At 42.9% G+C, this 16027-nt stretch overlaps 2 protein-coding genes across 3 annotated transcripts in view; both read left to right on the top strand.

Moving 5' to 3' along the window:
* LOC130102433 (gastrula zinc finger protein XlCGF8.2DB-like) overlaps nucleotides 1-13915 on the top strand; it is a 250377-nt gene extending 236462 nt beyond the window's left edge. Inside the window, exon 3 of one of the 2 annotated variants that reach the window (XM_056268463.1) lies at nucleotides 12985-13915. In XM_056268463.1, coding sequence (XP_056124438.1) covers nucleotides 12985-13818 — 834 coding nt within the window. In that variant the 3' untranslated portion in view covers nucleotides 13819-13915. Of the gene's footprint in view, nucleotides 1-12823 lie in introns of both variants that reach the window. The other variant, XM_056268462.1, reaches the window with a different exon arrangement.
* Nucleotides 1-16027, top strand: part of LOC130102432 (gastrula zinc finger protein XlCGF8.2DB-like) — a 221028-nt gene that overhangs the window by 6467 nt on the left and 198534 nt on the right. The gene's annotated exons all lie outside the window — the stretch shown is intronic.

Here is a 16027-nt window from a genome sequence, read left to right as displayed (position 1 = left end):
TAATCGATTCTTGAGATTTAAGAATCGATATCGGTTCGTAAAAATGAGAATCGATTAATATCGAGAAATTGATATTTTTTACCCAGCCCTAATAAATATGGTAACACTTTCTATGCAGACCATGCTTATGATGAATTATAGCTCCCTTTATACTTTTTTAGGAGCAATATTACTATTCTATAAGTATATTTATAAAGACTCATTGAGACCTGCATTATAAGATAAGGGCCCTTTGGAGAAGAGTTGTTGTGGTAGAGTAGGCTGGAATGTTGTTGCCGCAATGCCGTCGAAACACTGTTATTTTCATCCGGATTGCAGGTCCACTTTTGTTCAGCCTTCCTAGGGCTGGGGGAGTTAGGCTTCAATGGTTAATTATTACCCAAATCTCGCTCTCTGTGCTGCACATTTTACGGAGGAAAGCTTCCACAATCTTCGCGAGTTCAATGCAGGATTCACACAACGGCTTGTCCTGAAAGATGAGGTATCAATGTTGAGGGAGAAGGTCTGGGCATGTCGGGTGAGGGAGTTAGGACCAATGATGAGAATCTCTGATTTATTGCAGTTGAGTTGGAGAAAGTTTTCTTGCATCCATGATTTAATGTTAGTGAGGCAGGCTGTAAAGGTTGAATGGGTGGAGGTTGTGATTGTCACGGTGTGGGTTTTGTGTTTTGTTCCTTGTTCTTGTCTGTCATGTGATTCCCTGTTTGTCATGTTATCCTGCCATGTGTCTTGTCTTTTGTCATGTTGTTGCTCAGTGTCCACAGGTGTTCCTCGTCTATGTCTATTAGTCTCCCCAGGTGTCTCTTATTAACCACGCCCCCTTGTTATCTTGTTTAGCTTGTTTGTCTGTGTATTTAAACCCCTGTGTTTCAGTTGTTGGCTGTCGGTTGTTGTTTAATGTTACTACTGTCTGGTTCTGAGTTCCCTGGATTTCCTGTTTAATTAAATGTGCTTGCGATTGGATTCACTCTCTGTTTCATCCTTGCTGCCGCGTAACAGAACAACCGACCACCAATGAATCCAGCAGCACGGATCTCGTCTGATCTTCCCAGCATGGACCGGGAGTTTGCTGGGAAAACCGCGGCCTTAGCCCTGAACAGCCCGGATTTGTTCCAGTTTACCTGGGGGTTTGCTGCACTTGCTGCCTCATGCACCCTAGGGAATGAGGCTATAAAATTGTGTTACCGGCTGGGGGCTAAGGCGGTCAACCCTAGGGAGCTCCCCGATCTCTCTGGCCTGGATTGGAGAGAGGCACTCTCCAGTTGTCTGGAGAGCTTCAGCCCGGGGTACGCCAGGCCTTCAACACTGGTCCCAGTTCCGGTGGTTCCGAGTCCGGTGGCCCGGAGGAGGAGGAGAAAGGCCTCCTCAGAGACCGTCCAGCCAGAGACCGTCCAGCCAGAGACCGTCCAGCCAGAGACCGTCCAGCCAGAGACCGTCCAGCCAGAGACCGTCCAGCCAGAGACCGTCCAGCCAGAGACCGTCCAGCCAGAGACCGTCCAGCCAGAGACCGTCCAGCCAGAGACCGTCCAGCCAGAGACCGTCCAGCCAGAGACCGTCCAGCCAGAGACCGTCCAGCCAGAGCTTCACGTCAGCCACGTCCAGCCAGAGCTTCACGTCAGCCACGTCCAGCCAGAGCTTCACGTCAGCCACGTCCAGCCAGAGCTTCACGTCAGCCACGTCCAGCCAGAGCTTCACGTCAGCCACGTCCAGCCAGAGCTTCACGTCACTTCTGCCCAGCCAGAGACTGTTCACGTCACGTCTGCCCAGCCAGAGACTGTTCACGTCACGTCTGCCCAGCCAGAGACTGTTCACGTCACGTCTGCCCAGCCAGAGACTGTTCACGTCACGTCTGCCCAGCCAGAGACTGTTCACGTCACGTCTGCCCAGCCAGAGACTTTTCACGTCACGTCTGCCCAGCCAGAGACTGTTCACGTCACGTCTGCCCAGCCAGAGACTGTTCACGTCACGTCTGCCCAGCCAGAGACTGTTCACGTCACGTCTGCCCAGCCAGAGACTGTTCACGTCACGTCTGCCCAGCCAGAGACTGATCACGCCACGCATGCGCCGCCTGAGCCCTCAGTGACCGCAACACTGGCCATTATGGCCACAGCCATGTGGTGTGTGTGGGCTACGCACACCCTTGAGCCAGAGCCCGCTGATCCTGCGCCAGAGCCCGCTGATCCTGCGCCAGAGCCCGCTGATCCTGCGCCAGAGCCCGCTGATCCTGCGCCAGAGCCCGCTGATCCTGCGCCAGAGCCCGCTGATCCTGCGCCAGAGCCCGCTGATCCTGCGCCAGAGCCCGCTGATCCTGCGCCAGAGCCCGCTGATCCTGCGCCAGAGCCCGCTGATCCTGCGCCAGAGCCCGCTGATCCTGCGCCAGAGCCCGCTGATCCTGCGCCAGAGCCCGCTGATCCGGCGCCAGAGCCTGCTGATCCTGCGCCAGGGGCCGTTGATCCTGCACCAGAGCTCACTGATCCTGCGCCAGTCCTGTCCAGCGCAGAGTTTCCTTCGCCGCTGGTTCTGCTTAGCTCAGGGCCCTCTTCACCGCCGTGGCCGCCCGAGGGGTCTTCACCGCCGTGGCCGCCCGAGGGGTCTTCACCGCCGTGGTCGCCCGAGGGGTCTTCACCGCCGTGGCCGCCCGAAGGGTCTTCACCGCCGTGGCCGCCCGAAGGGTCCTCTCCGCCGTGGCCGCCCGAAGGGTCTTCACCGCCCTGGCCGCCCGAAGGGTCTTCACCGCCCTGGCCGCCCGAAGGGTCCTCTCCGCCGTGGCCGCCCGAAGGGTCTTCACCGCCCTGGCCGCCCGAAGGGTCCTCTCCGCCGTGGCCGCCCGAAGGGTCTTCACCGCCCTGGCCGCCCGAAGGGTCTTCACCGCCCTGGCCACCTGAACTGCCTGCTCCACCCTGGTCGCCTGCACAGCCTGGTCTGCCCACGCTCCATGGCCCAGGTCCACCATGTCCTGGTCCCGTTCCCCTGTGCGGGCCTGGCCCTCCATCCCTCCCCCAGACCGCCTCCGCTTCACCACCCTCCTGAACTATTGTTTTTTGTTTTTATGGGCGTCGGGAGCCGCCCATAGGGGAGGGGCTATGTCACGGTGTGGGTTTTGTGTTTTGTTCCTTGTTCTTGTCTGTCATGTGATTCCCTGTTTGTCATGTTATCCTGCCATGTGTCTTGTCTTTTGTCATGTTGTTGCTCAGTGTCCACAGGTGTTCCTCGTCTATGTCTATTAGTCTCCCCAGGTGTCTCTTATTAACCACGCCCCCTTGTTATCTTGTTTAGCTTGTTTGTCTGTGTATTTAAACCCCTGTGTTTCAGTTGTTGGCTGTCGGTTGTTGTTTAATGTTACTACTGTCTGGTTCTGAGTTCCCTGGATTTCCTGTTTAATTAAATGTGCTTGCGATTGGATTCACTCTCTGTTTCATCCTTGCTGCCGCGTAACAGTGATGGTCTTCGAGGAGAGGTAGAGTTGGGTGTCATCAGTGTAGCAGTGGAAGTTAAGGCCATGTTGGCGAAGGATCTGTCAAAGGGGGAGCATGTACAGGATGAAGAGGAGTGGGCCAAGAACTGAACCCTGGGGGACACCATGAATGACTGGAGTGGTAGAAGACGTGCAGTTGTTTATAGAGATATAATGGCATCTGTCAGAAAGATAGGAGGTGAACCAGGTTAGGACGGAGCCAGTTAAATATTGTGCTTTTGTAAAATAAAGAAAATAAACAGGGTGTGCGTTCTGCCTCTCCGTCTCCGTGAACTTTTTTTCTGGAGCACGTCTCTAAACTTAAACAAAACTCAGCGAATACTATTCACTCAGCCATGAGCAATATATCTTTAAAATCATTTAAGTTTGTACTTTTAAATGATCTAATTCAAAACTAAAATAAATATTCTCTGTTTATGTAATCTCTATGAAAAGAGAGAGGTGTCAGCCGTTCTCATTATCGTCCTCACATCTCATTATTCCGCTAATGTGACACGCCCACGGAGAGCACGCGCTATTCAAACGCTAATGATCTGAAGCAACACATTGAGACATGTAAACGCCCACATAAACTCTGTAAACACACTATATTTAGTCAGATTAATGTACTGTCGTCTTGCGCGGCTGTGAGGAATAATCCTGGGACATTTACCTCAGAACAAGTGCTGGTTTATTTTCACTTCGAGGAGCGAGCTGAACTGTAAGTGTTTTTATTCTTGTGCTTTGTTCTAATCGCGATATAGAATAACGTTAGTGTCTGTAAACGCAAAAATAGCCTACTGTTTAAATTTGAATCGTGTGTGTGTGAATGAATGAACGCACAGATGCGCACTGTTACAGACGAAATAAGACAACATTTCGTTGACTAGTTTTGGATAGATTATAAAGTTTTTACTCTAAAATAGACATCAAATAAGCTTTTGTTAGCAGTTTCTGCTCATATGTTAAATATATAGTATGTTTTGTCAATAAACTAATCAACTAAGATGTTATAGTGTTTGTTCCAATGCAAGCTATATCAAAATAATGAATCCTTAACTTTGAAATATGTATGATCAAATGTATTGGCCTACTAAGACATTTATGGAAAAAGACAATTTTCTTTTCAAGATGTTTCCAACTCTAATTTTGAACCAATTCTGTAGAATGGCCCATATAACCTATTTGAACAGGATTTGTTTCCAGGTATGACTAAAAATGTGCTTTTGACTTTCATTTATATTTAGATTATATATATATATATATATATATATATATATATATATATATATATGTATGTGTGTGTGTGTGTGTGTGTATGTATGTATGTGTATGTGTATATATATATATATTAGGGCCGGGACTTTAACGCGTTAATTAAGATTAATTACAGACTTTAACGCGTTAATTAATTACACAAAAAATAACACGTTAAGAGCCATTCCACCGAAAGGGTGACATTTCTGTCCCCAGGACATTATATGTATAAAATTGCATGAAAATTAACTCTAAAATACATTTTATTATTAAGCAAAATGTCCTGCACATTAAGCTACCTACAAATTTAAAATGTATATTTAAAAACTTAGATAAAAACTACATAGAACACTAAAAAATTGCATTTTCTGCATGTCCCCACTCTCCATCTCTAAACTTTACAATGAAATATAATGATTCAAATCCTTCAGAAATCTGAATTTTTTTTTATTGTTGTGTGACTTTATATCCAATCTGCTTTAAAATGAAAAAAGAAAAAGACATTTTATCTAATATTTGAGATAAAATACACATTTTAGTCATGTCCCCGGGTTTTCACTCAGTCCTGTTACCCTAACACATTACCCCCTCTGAAAAACTGGGAATAATCCACAAGACCATTTTCAACAGTAAGTTGCATCATCTGGATCTTCTGAAGGCACTGGGAAGACCATAAGTTAGTCTTCTCATTTTAATTTCTGTATATGTGATGAAATTGTAACTACGACTGAGAAGGTCAATCTCAACATACTGTCCTGTTACCTAAACTTTTTCTTAGATTTTATTTGTTTATTTTAAAAATATTAACTTTTGGAAAGGCACTAGAAATGGCTCAGTGTCCTCATGCTATTAGCATGTACTATGTGGCCATATGCCATGTATTTGATAACTTTTTGCTTGAAAACTCAATCCTGTTACTTTCAGTCCTGTTACTATTTTTTTCATTTTTCTAAAAAAATTAAATTAAATCACTGTTTTTATCAGTTTTGTTTGGCCCATCATTTATACAATTATTTAATCAATTAAATTGTTTAAAAAATATATAAACTTGAGGCTTTGGTCTTCTTTAAAATGAAAAAAATGGCTTTGTGTTTTTTATTAAAACACACCTTGCCTTAATAGTGATTTTATTGTCACAAATATACATTTTTGGAACAAATAACCAACAATTTCTTTAAAATAAACACTTTCTTGTGGGGAAAATAAAGGAATTAATTGACATGCTTTTAAACTTGCTTTTTAAATGGCACATGGTTTTCGGTAACAGGATTGAGAAAACATGCGCCCATCTTCTGCTTAAACCTTGTAAAAAAGTAAATAAAGTTGCCTGAGATTGACCAATACACATTTTGAATAGTTAAATATGTGTAGTATTAGATTCAATGTTGAAAAAGATAAAAAATAAAGTTTAATTTTGAAGAAATACAACAAGCAAATGTCACCCATTCGGTGGAATGGCCCTTAAACACTTATTTTTGCACCGCGGAACGTTTCTCACTGGATGAGATTCGGCGGACCGATTATACTGGAGCACCAACTAGCGTTCATGATGACTTCAGACAACAACAAACCACAGTGAACATGAACGAAGAAGCTGACGAGACCGCTTTGGTTGGCCCCGTGGATGGGACATTTTGTTATAAAAAACGAACGGATGGAAGCGTCGATAAGAGCATGGTTGTGTGCAAGCTATGCAACAAGGAATAATTCGCTATTGCTATTAGTGTAGTGTAGCAATATGCTATTGCTACACTTAATGGTAAAAATTGCACTGGTCTGCTGGACTTGGTTGAACAAAAATAAACAATATTTTGTTGCTTAAGCTTATGTATTCAGTCATTGTTCAATGGTATACTAAAAATCCATGTGAAAATAATTACTTCTCCCTGTTCTCAGGTCAAATATTTATGCAATTAAAATGCGATAAATTTCGATTAATTAATTACAAAGCCTCTAATTAATCAGATTAATTTTTTTAATCGAGTCCCGGCCCTAATATATATATTGTCCTTGCATTCTTTGGGGTCCTTGCATTCTTTCTCACACCTGAATGAAATGCTCATTACTATGCAGGGTCTTTGTCTTCTCAGGTGTGAACCAACGAATTATTCACAACGGGGTTGGGCCGTTGACGCCCATTCGCATATTGCCTTGGCAAACAAATTTTTTTTCCCCCACAATTTTAATCAATCTATTGTGTTGTGTGAATGATTAGGCAGGTTGATTTTCAGATAATTTTGAAGCAAAAACTCTAGGCGACAACTTCCATTAGTCAAAAGTCTTGTGGACACATATTTAGTATGTGTTTTGTGGCCTTATTTCAGAAACTTTAATTTTTAGTTTTTTCAATAACCATGCTTAAACAATATTCTCTCAAAAATACAAATATGTACATACATGTTGCTCACATATTATGTTAGCCCCGTTTGTGCTATAGAGAGTGAATTTACACCTTTTCCATTAACATGTTTATAAATAACTGAAAAAAGCACAAATGTCAGTGCATGTCAAAACATCCCAAGGGCCCCAAAAACACCTTAGAACCCAGAGGGTTAACCCCCTGAGGTCGGATGACGCGCGGGCGCGTCAACTCAATGTTTACTCAATGTTTCTATTAATATCTCCGCGATTGTGCAGCACACATAAATGGTTCTGATTTTGCCGTAATCGACAGATTCTCAGCTTCAACGTCCTTATTCTCGCGAGATCATATGTGACTCACACAGAGAGCAAGAGGGAAGACAAGATGGTCATTCACCGTGCGTGATTGGTGGGCTAGCTTGCCTGTCTGCATTTTGTGTGAAACCAACCAATAGATGCGGTTGAAATCCCTAAGTACCCTCCCATCTCCTCACAGTGAGGAAAATACCAGCTGACATGGAGAGAGAAAGAGTGAAAAAGTCCGCGAAAAAAACATGGCAAAAATATATATAAAGAAGAGGAAAAGTAAGAAGAAGACGAGGAGAGAAAATGGCGAAGACATTGACATTGAAAGACGCACTTGCGGCGATTTTGGATAGCAGCGACGAGGATGAAAGGCGAGTTTCCGAGCCTGATGGATTTTCTTCTGATGAAGATGAGGATTATGATCACAGAAGAGATCCAGTTGAGGACGGGTAAGCGTATTTATTTTATAAAAACCTCGTTCGCATGGTGACCATCTTGGCTAAAATAAGCTGCGCTGTGCTGCTTTGACAAATTGACTGTGCCTTTAGCAAAGTGTTTACTTTATGTAAAAGTTATTTTCTTGTGTAAAACCGGGGTACACTTACAAATAGTAACGTTGTAGGCTGTTCTTGCTGGTCTCCTTATGATAACTAATGTAATATTTATTCACCTCAATTCACAATTTGAATAACATTAGGCCTATCTCTTGTAGTGATGAATCGATATGGTTTGGCCATTGACCTTTTTTATCATATTGTTTATACTTGTATAGATGTGGCTTGATCTTTCATATAATTTTATTTATGTTTAGTAGGCCTATATTTATACTGAATGTAAAATTATAAATCTCTGTGGAGTTTTGAAATGGAAGAGACAGTATTCCCACATCTCATTCAGGTGTTATTTGCTGTGATTTGGGGTGGACAGGATAGCTAGCACATGTGATAAATTGGAATAACGTTAAAATAAGTCAAATCCTCACACATCTTCCACATTCTTGTTAGGTGGAGATTGGTGTGTGTGTGTGTGTGTGAGAGAGAGAGAGAGAGAGAGAGAGAGAGATGTAAACTTTATGTTTTTGTGTTTTTTCAGAGAGGATTCACAGCTACCAGGGCCCAGTGTAACACAGGCAGCCTCACCTGTGCCTGCCACCAGGTCACCACCAGCCCCTACACCGCAGTCATTCTCACCAGCCCGGCCAGCCAAGAGGTTCCGTACCCCCCAGCATCAACCAGCACCCCCACCTACACAGCAACCATCATCACCAACCCGGCCAGCCAAGAGGTTCCGTACCCCCCAGCATCAACCAGCACCCCCACCTACACAGCAACCATCATCACCAACCCGGCCAGCCAAGAGGTCCCGTAACGCCCAGCATCAACCAGCACCCCCACCTACACAGCAGCCAGCTCCACTGTCTTGGAAGACGGAAAAAGACCCAGACATCGCTCCCCCTGTCTCCAGGTTTCAACCAGCTCGAACACCAGGGCCACAGCTCAGCTCCACTTCCACATATACACCACTCGACCTCTTCAAACTTTTCTTCCCTGTACAAATCATACAAACACTGTGCCAAAACACAAAAAAGCAGGCTGCTAAACAAATGGCACAGGGAAAGAAATATAAATGGTTAGATGTGAACATAGGGGAGTTTTACAAGTACATTGGACTGCTTCTGTACATGGCCATGGTGAAACTCGACAGCATTGCAGATTACTGGAGACAGAATCACTTCTTCTCTTTGCCACTTCCAGTGCAGATCATGCCACGGGACAGATACAGAGCACTTTCTTGGAACCTTCACCTTAGCGACCCTGAAGAGGATGTCCAGAACGACAAAAAAAAGGGCACAGCCGACCATGACAAACTTTTCAGACTGAAACCCCTGATGAACACCATCAAAAATGCCTGCAAGTCATTTTATCATCCTCACAGAGATGTGGCTGTGGATGAAAGAATGGTTGCATCAAAGGCCAAAACTGGGATGACGCAGTACATGAAGGCAAAACCGATAAAGTGGGGATTCAAGTTGTTTGTCTTGGCAGACTCACGGAATGGCTATACAGTGGACTTTTCCGTTTACACCGGCAAAAGTGACATCCCCTCTGGACATGGCCTTTCCTATGATGTTGTGATGTCCCTGGTACAACCAGGTTACCTTGGCACAGGCTACCACATTTACATGGATAATTTTTATTCAAGCCCCAAACTCTTCAGGGCTCTCCATGAGCAAAAATTTGCTGCCTGTGGGACCTACAGGGAGAACCGCAAGGACTGCCCTCGGACAACAAATAACGCCCTCACAAAAAAATCAGAAAGAGGCTCCATAAGATGGATCCGGGACGGGCCCCTCATCTATGTGAAATGGATGGACACGAGAGAAGTATCAGTCTGCTCCACACTTCACACAGCACACTCTGGTAACACTGTTCAGAGGAGGGTGAAACAACAAGATGGCTCTTGGACAAAGACATCAATCCCCTGTCCCACACCAGTTTTGGCGTACAATGAACACATGGGGGGAGTTGATCATTCAGACCAGCTCATTCAATATTACTCTGCACAACACAAAACAATGCGCTGGTACAGACACCTGTTTTACCATTTTCTGGACATTGCCACCACCAACAGCTACATCCTCCACAAGGAACTCTGTCTGGCCCAGCAAACAACACCCATGACACACAGAGCTTTCATGGAGGAGCTGACTGCTGAACTCTGTGGTAAGCCTCTTCACACTGCTCCGGTCCCGGTACCTGCAGGTCATATTCCTGTGCCAATTGCCGTTCATGCAGCAGATTCTTCCACAAAAGCCACCACAGGTCGCAGCAGGTGTGAGCATTGCCAAAGCCAAGGCCAGAGAAAGGACACACCTTGGAAATGCAGGGAGTGTGGTGTTGCGCTTTGCATGCAGCTGGACAGAAACTGTTTTGCAGCATGGCATGACAGCTGAAAAACTGAAACATGAAAACATGCACATTGTGTAAATATTGTAAATAGTGGTAAGTTTATATATATATATATATATATATATATATATTTCTAATATATAGTTCATCTTTGGTTTGAATTTTTTTTTTGACATGTAAAACATGAAAATGTGTACATTTTGTGAATATTGTTAGTAGTGAGTTTTTTTCACAAAGTAAACATTTTGCTTGAAAGAAAGACCTGTTGTAATGCTACTTTTTCATTTGCACACATCCCATAAAGCTTGATATGTAGTAGGAAGTTATTTTAGTCCTATTTTATCTCAGTCCCTCTAACATTTGGTGAAGGTAGAGTCACAGACAAAACTTGTACTAAAAAACGATTTTTCAAAAATGTCACTTTAGACAATGATTATTCATTATCTACTATTTTATTCATATATTACACTCCTTTTGTGACCCTAAGACTTTGGGAAACCCATTTCAAGGACCAAAATAATTCGTCCACATGAGTAATGGTATGTTTTCACAAGAGATTTGAAGAATTTCAAAAATCGGACTTAAATTTTTCACCTTTTAGAGACAGATTATCCCTCTCTCTCTCTTTAGACAATTCTCCAGGACAAGTGGTGAACTCACCAGTAAGAGAGCTGGGTTTTCTCTGCACATTTTGATATAAAACATGTGGGATTATGTTATGTAATTACCTTTAAAAGGTGAATTTAATAAGATTTGTAAAATCGAAGGAAAAAGTGAAAAAATGCCCTTAGACCTCAGAGGGTTAAAGCCAGCCTCAATTTGTCTAAGTGTCACCATTAATGATTGCATTGTATTTTCTGTATTTGGTGTATACATCAAACCGTTTTTATCAATTTTGAATTGATGGATAATATGTATTTTGTAGGGATGCACCGAATCCAGATTTGTGGGGTTCGGCCGAATACCGAATCCACTGCTTAAGATTCTGCCGAATCCGAAACCGAATCCTACTCTCATCCTCAGTCCATTAACACAGTAAACACATTAATGAAGTAAACAAAGTGGATTTTTCATTTTATTTTATTACTGTAAATAATAAACACTACTTTTACTTTTATAACTGTAAAAAAATAAAATTAATAAGCAACACTATGCATTTGAACAGCAGCGATATTGTGTAGCCTATTGTTTAGAGTCCTTGCCACCATGAGACAAATCGGCATTGCAAATTGAACATGTAGCTCGACTTGAATTGCCTTCTTTTCACTGAAAGTACTGCCAAACAACACTTTTTCTGCTCACGAGTTCTATTTTCACTTTCTCACAGCCAACTGCATTCGAACGGTCCACCTACTGTAACGAGTGGAAATAAGGTATGGCCCCTTTAAGAACTCCGCGCTTCCTGTTGAACTGTCTGCAGTCCGTATTGTATGTGCCGTGCGCCTCGAACACATGCCCATGTATGCGGGTTATTTCTGTTTGATGCTCATTTTTATCTTATTTTGTTAAGTAACGCTGTGGACGGTAGAACGTGTGACAGACAGTTACACAAGTTCGATTGTGGAATAAAGTGCTAGTTGTGAGATGCGAATCGCCTCCGTGAGTCTGTCTGGCCTCTGCAATAACTTTAGCTGAGCTATCCCTATTTTTCTTCCTGACACAACGCGTTACACTACAGGCTTGTTCGACTTGAACCGGCGCTGCACAGACAGATCAGTTTGTGACATCAAAGTACCGCGAGAGCAATTCAAAAGCATAAGGAGCCGTCTGCTCTCTATTCGTTCACGCGGTACTTTGATGTCATTCACTGATCGGTGACTTCGACGTAGCGCGCGTAGTGCAAGCCTAGGGTTCGGTTCGGTGGAAAAAAATTCTGAGGTTCGGCAGAAACCGAACCCCGTTAAAAAGCCCAATATTCGGCCGAATCCGAATCCGAATCCTGGATTCGGTGCATCCCTAGTATTTTGTAAATGTATATAGTGTATTTGTTGTTTAGTGCTTGCTTTGTGTCTTCTGTTTTGGTTTTGTCTACCTGCCCAGGGACAACAGATGCAAATTAGCTGTTAGCTAACTCTGGTGCAATTGTTTAAATTGTGCGCTGTCCCTGTCAAATAAATAGTAAATTAAATTAAATTAAAGCAATAAAAATGTGACATTTATTATGATAATTATCGATATCGACTGATATAAAACAATTATCGTGATAATTTTTTTTGGCCATATAGCCCAGCAATATGTCACAATATAGTGGCATGAGTAATATATTATAATATAAAATACAATAAGTTTCTGAGTTTATTTTCTGTCCTTAGTCTGCATTTTTTTGTATAGTATAGTTAACTTACATGTATTTTATGGTGTCCTTATACTAAAAATTGGTGCTGGAAAAAGTGCTTGAAAGTCCTGAAAGATTGCAGACAAGTCCTCTTTCAGTAGACTTATTTCTGGAGGCTTTGATGCTTTGAGTTGGTTTTTATGTCTGCTGTTTTGTGCCATTAAACTGGTTTCAACTTGTATTTGTCTGTTTTTGCTTTAGACCTGATGCTGCTGAAAGAGGAGAGTCAAGAACCGAATGGAATGGAAGAGAAAGATCAGTATGAGAAACATGATTTCATGACTGGAGAGAAATCCACAAAGATGGAAAAGGCTCGCTCACGAAAAAGAGCTCAAAAGACCAAACCTAACAGTTATTTCACATGCCGTCAATGTGGAAAGAAATTCAGTAAAAAACGAAACCTGGAAATCCACATGAGAGTTCACACTGGAGAGAAGCCTTTCACATGCCAACAGTGTGGAAAGAGTTTCACTCAAAAACACAACCTGGAAAACCACATGAGAGTTCACACTGGAGAGAGTCCTTTCACATGCCAACAGTGTGGAAAGAGATTTACTCAAAAACACAACCTTAACGTCCACATGAGAATTCACACTGGAGAGAGTCCTTTCACATGCCAACAGTGTGGAAAGAGTTTTACTCTAATGCAAAGCCTTAAAGTTCACATGAGAGTTCACACTGGAGAGAGCTGTTTTACCTGCCAACAGTGTGGAAAGAGTTTCACTCAAAATCACAGCTTTAATGTCCACATGAGAGTTCACACTGGAGAAAAGCCTTTCACATGCCAACAGTGTGGAAAGAGTTTCACTAAAAAACAAAACCTTAAAGTCCACATGGTAGTTCACACTGGAGAGAAGCCTTTCACATGCCAACAGTGTGGAAAGAGTTTTACTCAAATACAAAGCCTTAATGTTCACATGAGAGTTCACACTGGAGAGAAGCCTTTCACATGCCAACAGTGTGGAAAGAGTTTCACTCGAATACGAAACCTTGATGTCCACATGAGAGTTCACACTGGAGAGAAGCCTTTCACATGCCAACAGTGTGGAAAGAGTTTTACTCAAATACAAAACCTTAATGTCCACATGGTAGTTCACGCTGTAGAGAAGCCTTTCTGTCGTTTTACCTGCCAACAGTGTGGAAAGAGTTTCACTCGAAAACAACGCCTTAAAGCCCACATGAGAATTCACACTTGATAAAAGCCTTACAACAGTTGTAAATCTTAGAAATCACATTATCATTCACACTGGAGAGAGTTTATTGGGGAAAAAAACTTTCATATGTGATCAGTGTGGAAAGAGTTTCACACGTAAAGTAACCTTTAATTGCCACATGAAACTTCACGTTGGAGAGAAGCCTTTCATCTGTAAACTGTGTGGCAAAAGTTTTTCACAAGAAGTACTTGCACAGGAGAGAAGCGGTTCACGTTTGAAATTGCTGTGAAATGGCACAACGTAACTGAATGATTATACATAAAATTACAAAAACTGAATGAAATAAGAACATTACACAGCATTATTTGCTTCATTTTTAGTGAGAGAATGAATTGGTAATGTTTTCAATCTGAACTTGAATATGGCTACTGTTGGGGTTCATCTGCAAGTTTGTTAGAGCTGCAGCTGCCTCACCACTGATCCTGACTCACCGCTAATTGCATGATGGGGACGACTTTGAGATAGTATTTGCCCATTGCAAAATGCGTCCAAAGAGCAAAGAGATAACAAACGCAATGTTTGCTGGAATCTTGGGGAAGGGATGCGGCCGCCTCTCCATCTAGAATGAAAAATGTAGCAGGAAGCCACACCAACATACCTATCATCATTCATACCAAACCATACCTCCCCTTTGTGGTGGAAGTGGATGACGCCACCTCAGGCATTGGAGCAGTGTTGTCTCAGCAGCAGAGGAATCTGCCCACACACCATCCATGCGCCTACCTCATAAACCTTAGCAGAACTACGACATAGGTGACTGTGAGCTCCTTGCTATCAAACTGGGACCAGAAGTGTGGCGCCACTGGCTGGAGGTCCTAGTGATCATGGACCACTGAAACCTAGAATACCTTGACAACACCAAATGGCTGAACCCTCTCCAGGCCCAGTTGGGCATTGTTCTTCATATGATTCAACTTCATTGTATCCCATCATGAGTCCAAAAACCACTATTGTCACGAATACACTCCTGACGCTCCCAGCTATACGTCACTCACACTTACCAGAGTTCTAATCAAGCTCACTTATTCCCCTTTATCCCTTCATCACGGACACTATATCACCCCAGAACAGACACAGAGTCAGCATCTGTAGTGTTTCTACACCATTCCATTCTTACACTACAAAATAACTGTTACAGATATTTCATTCCGTTACAGCAGTCTTTTGTCTGCTCATCTACATGGTTACTTAATCGTCTTCTAATCATCGTCTAATGCTTTTTTCGTGTCCTAAGATTTTAAATTCAAATGTTTGTCCAGCCTAATGGATGAGTTCTGACCAATTAGACACTGTCTTTAGTTGAGAGATTGCTTGTAGGATTTGAGAATGAATCAAACACAAATTAATCTTCCAGATGATTAGTTCAAACATAATTTCACACAAAAACCTCAACCCAAATCAACAATCAAGGGCCATAAATGAAGTGGGCTCCAGCCAGTCTGAGCAAACTAGAGAAACCCCCTAGCTAAGTACTTTATGCCCATGCAAGCTTGTCAAGATGAGCCTAGCTAAAGGAAGAACGTGTCAACATTAGACAGTTTTTAAAAGGCGGATTGGTTCGGAGATGGCATAGCTTGAGCCTGACCAAGATAACGACAGAGGTTGTTTGATTCCAAGACAAAAGATCCAAAACAGACCTCCTTCTTCTTGAAACCTTTGCATGATCTCTCTTACCTCAGGATTGAAATCCACAGAGAAACTCACAGAAATGCTTTTATATGATCAGAATGCACCAGATCATTCCAAATGCTAGATGGACTTATAATCAAACATCGTTAAACTGAATAATTCTATCATGCCTATATCCTATATATACACTCACCTAAAGGATTATTAGGAACACCATACTAATACTGTGTTTGACCCCCTTTCACCTTCAGAACTGCCTTAATTCTACGTGGCATTGATTCCAGAAGGTGCTGAAAGCATTCTTTAGAAATGTTGGCCCATATTGGTAGGATAGCATCTTGCAGTTGATGGAAATTTGTGGGATGCACATCCAGGGCACGAAGCTCCCGTTCCACCACATCCCAAAGATGCTCTATTGGGTTGAGATCTGGTGACTGTTGGGGGCATTTTAGTACAGTGAACTCATTGTCATGTTCAAGAAACCAATTTGAATTGATTCGAGCTTTGTGATATGGTGCATTATCCTGCTGGAAGTTGCCATCAGAGGATGGGTACATGGTGG

Source organism: Rhinichthys klamathensis, unplaced genomic scaffold (assembly GCF_029890125.1).
Source record: "Rhinichthys klamathensis goyatoka isolate OS25496 unplaced genomic scaffold, OSU_Roscu_1.1 h1tg000272l_1, whole genome shotgun sequence".
Classification (NCBI taxonomy): domain Eukaryota; kingdom Metazoa; phylum Chordata; class Actinopteri; order Cypriniformes; family Leuciscidae; genus Rhinichthys; species Rhinichthys klamathensis.
Note: the sequence above shows the minus strand (reverse complement) of the source record. Positions and strands in the feature narration are given on the sequence as shown.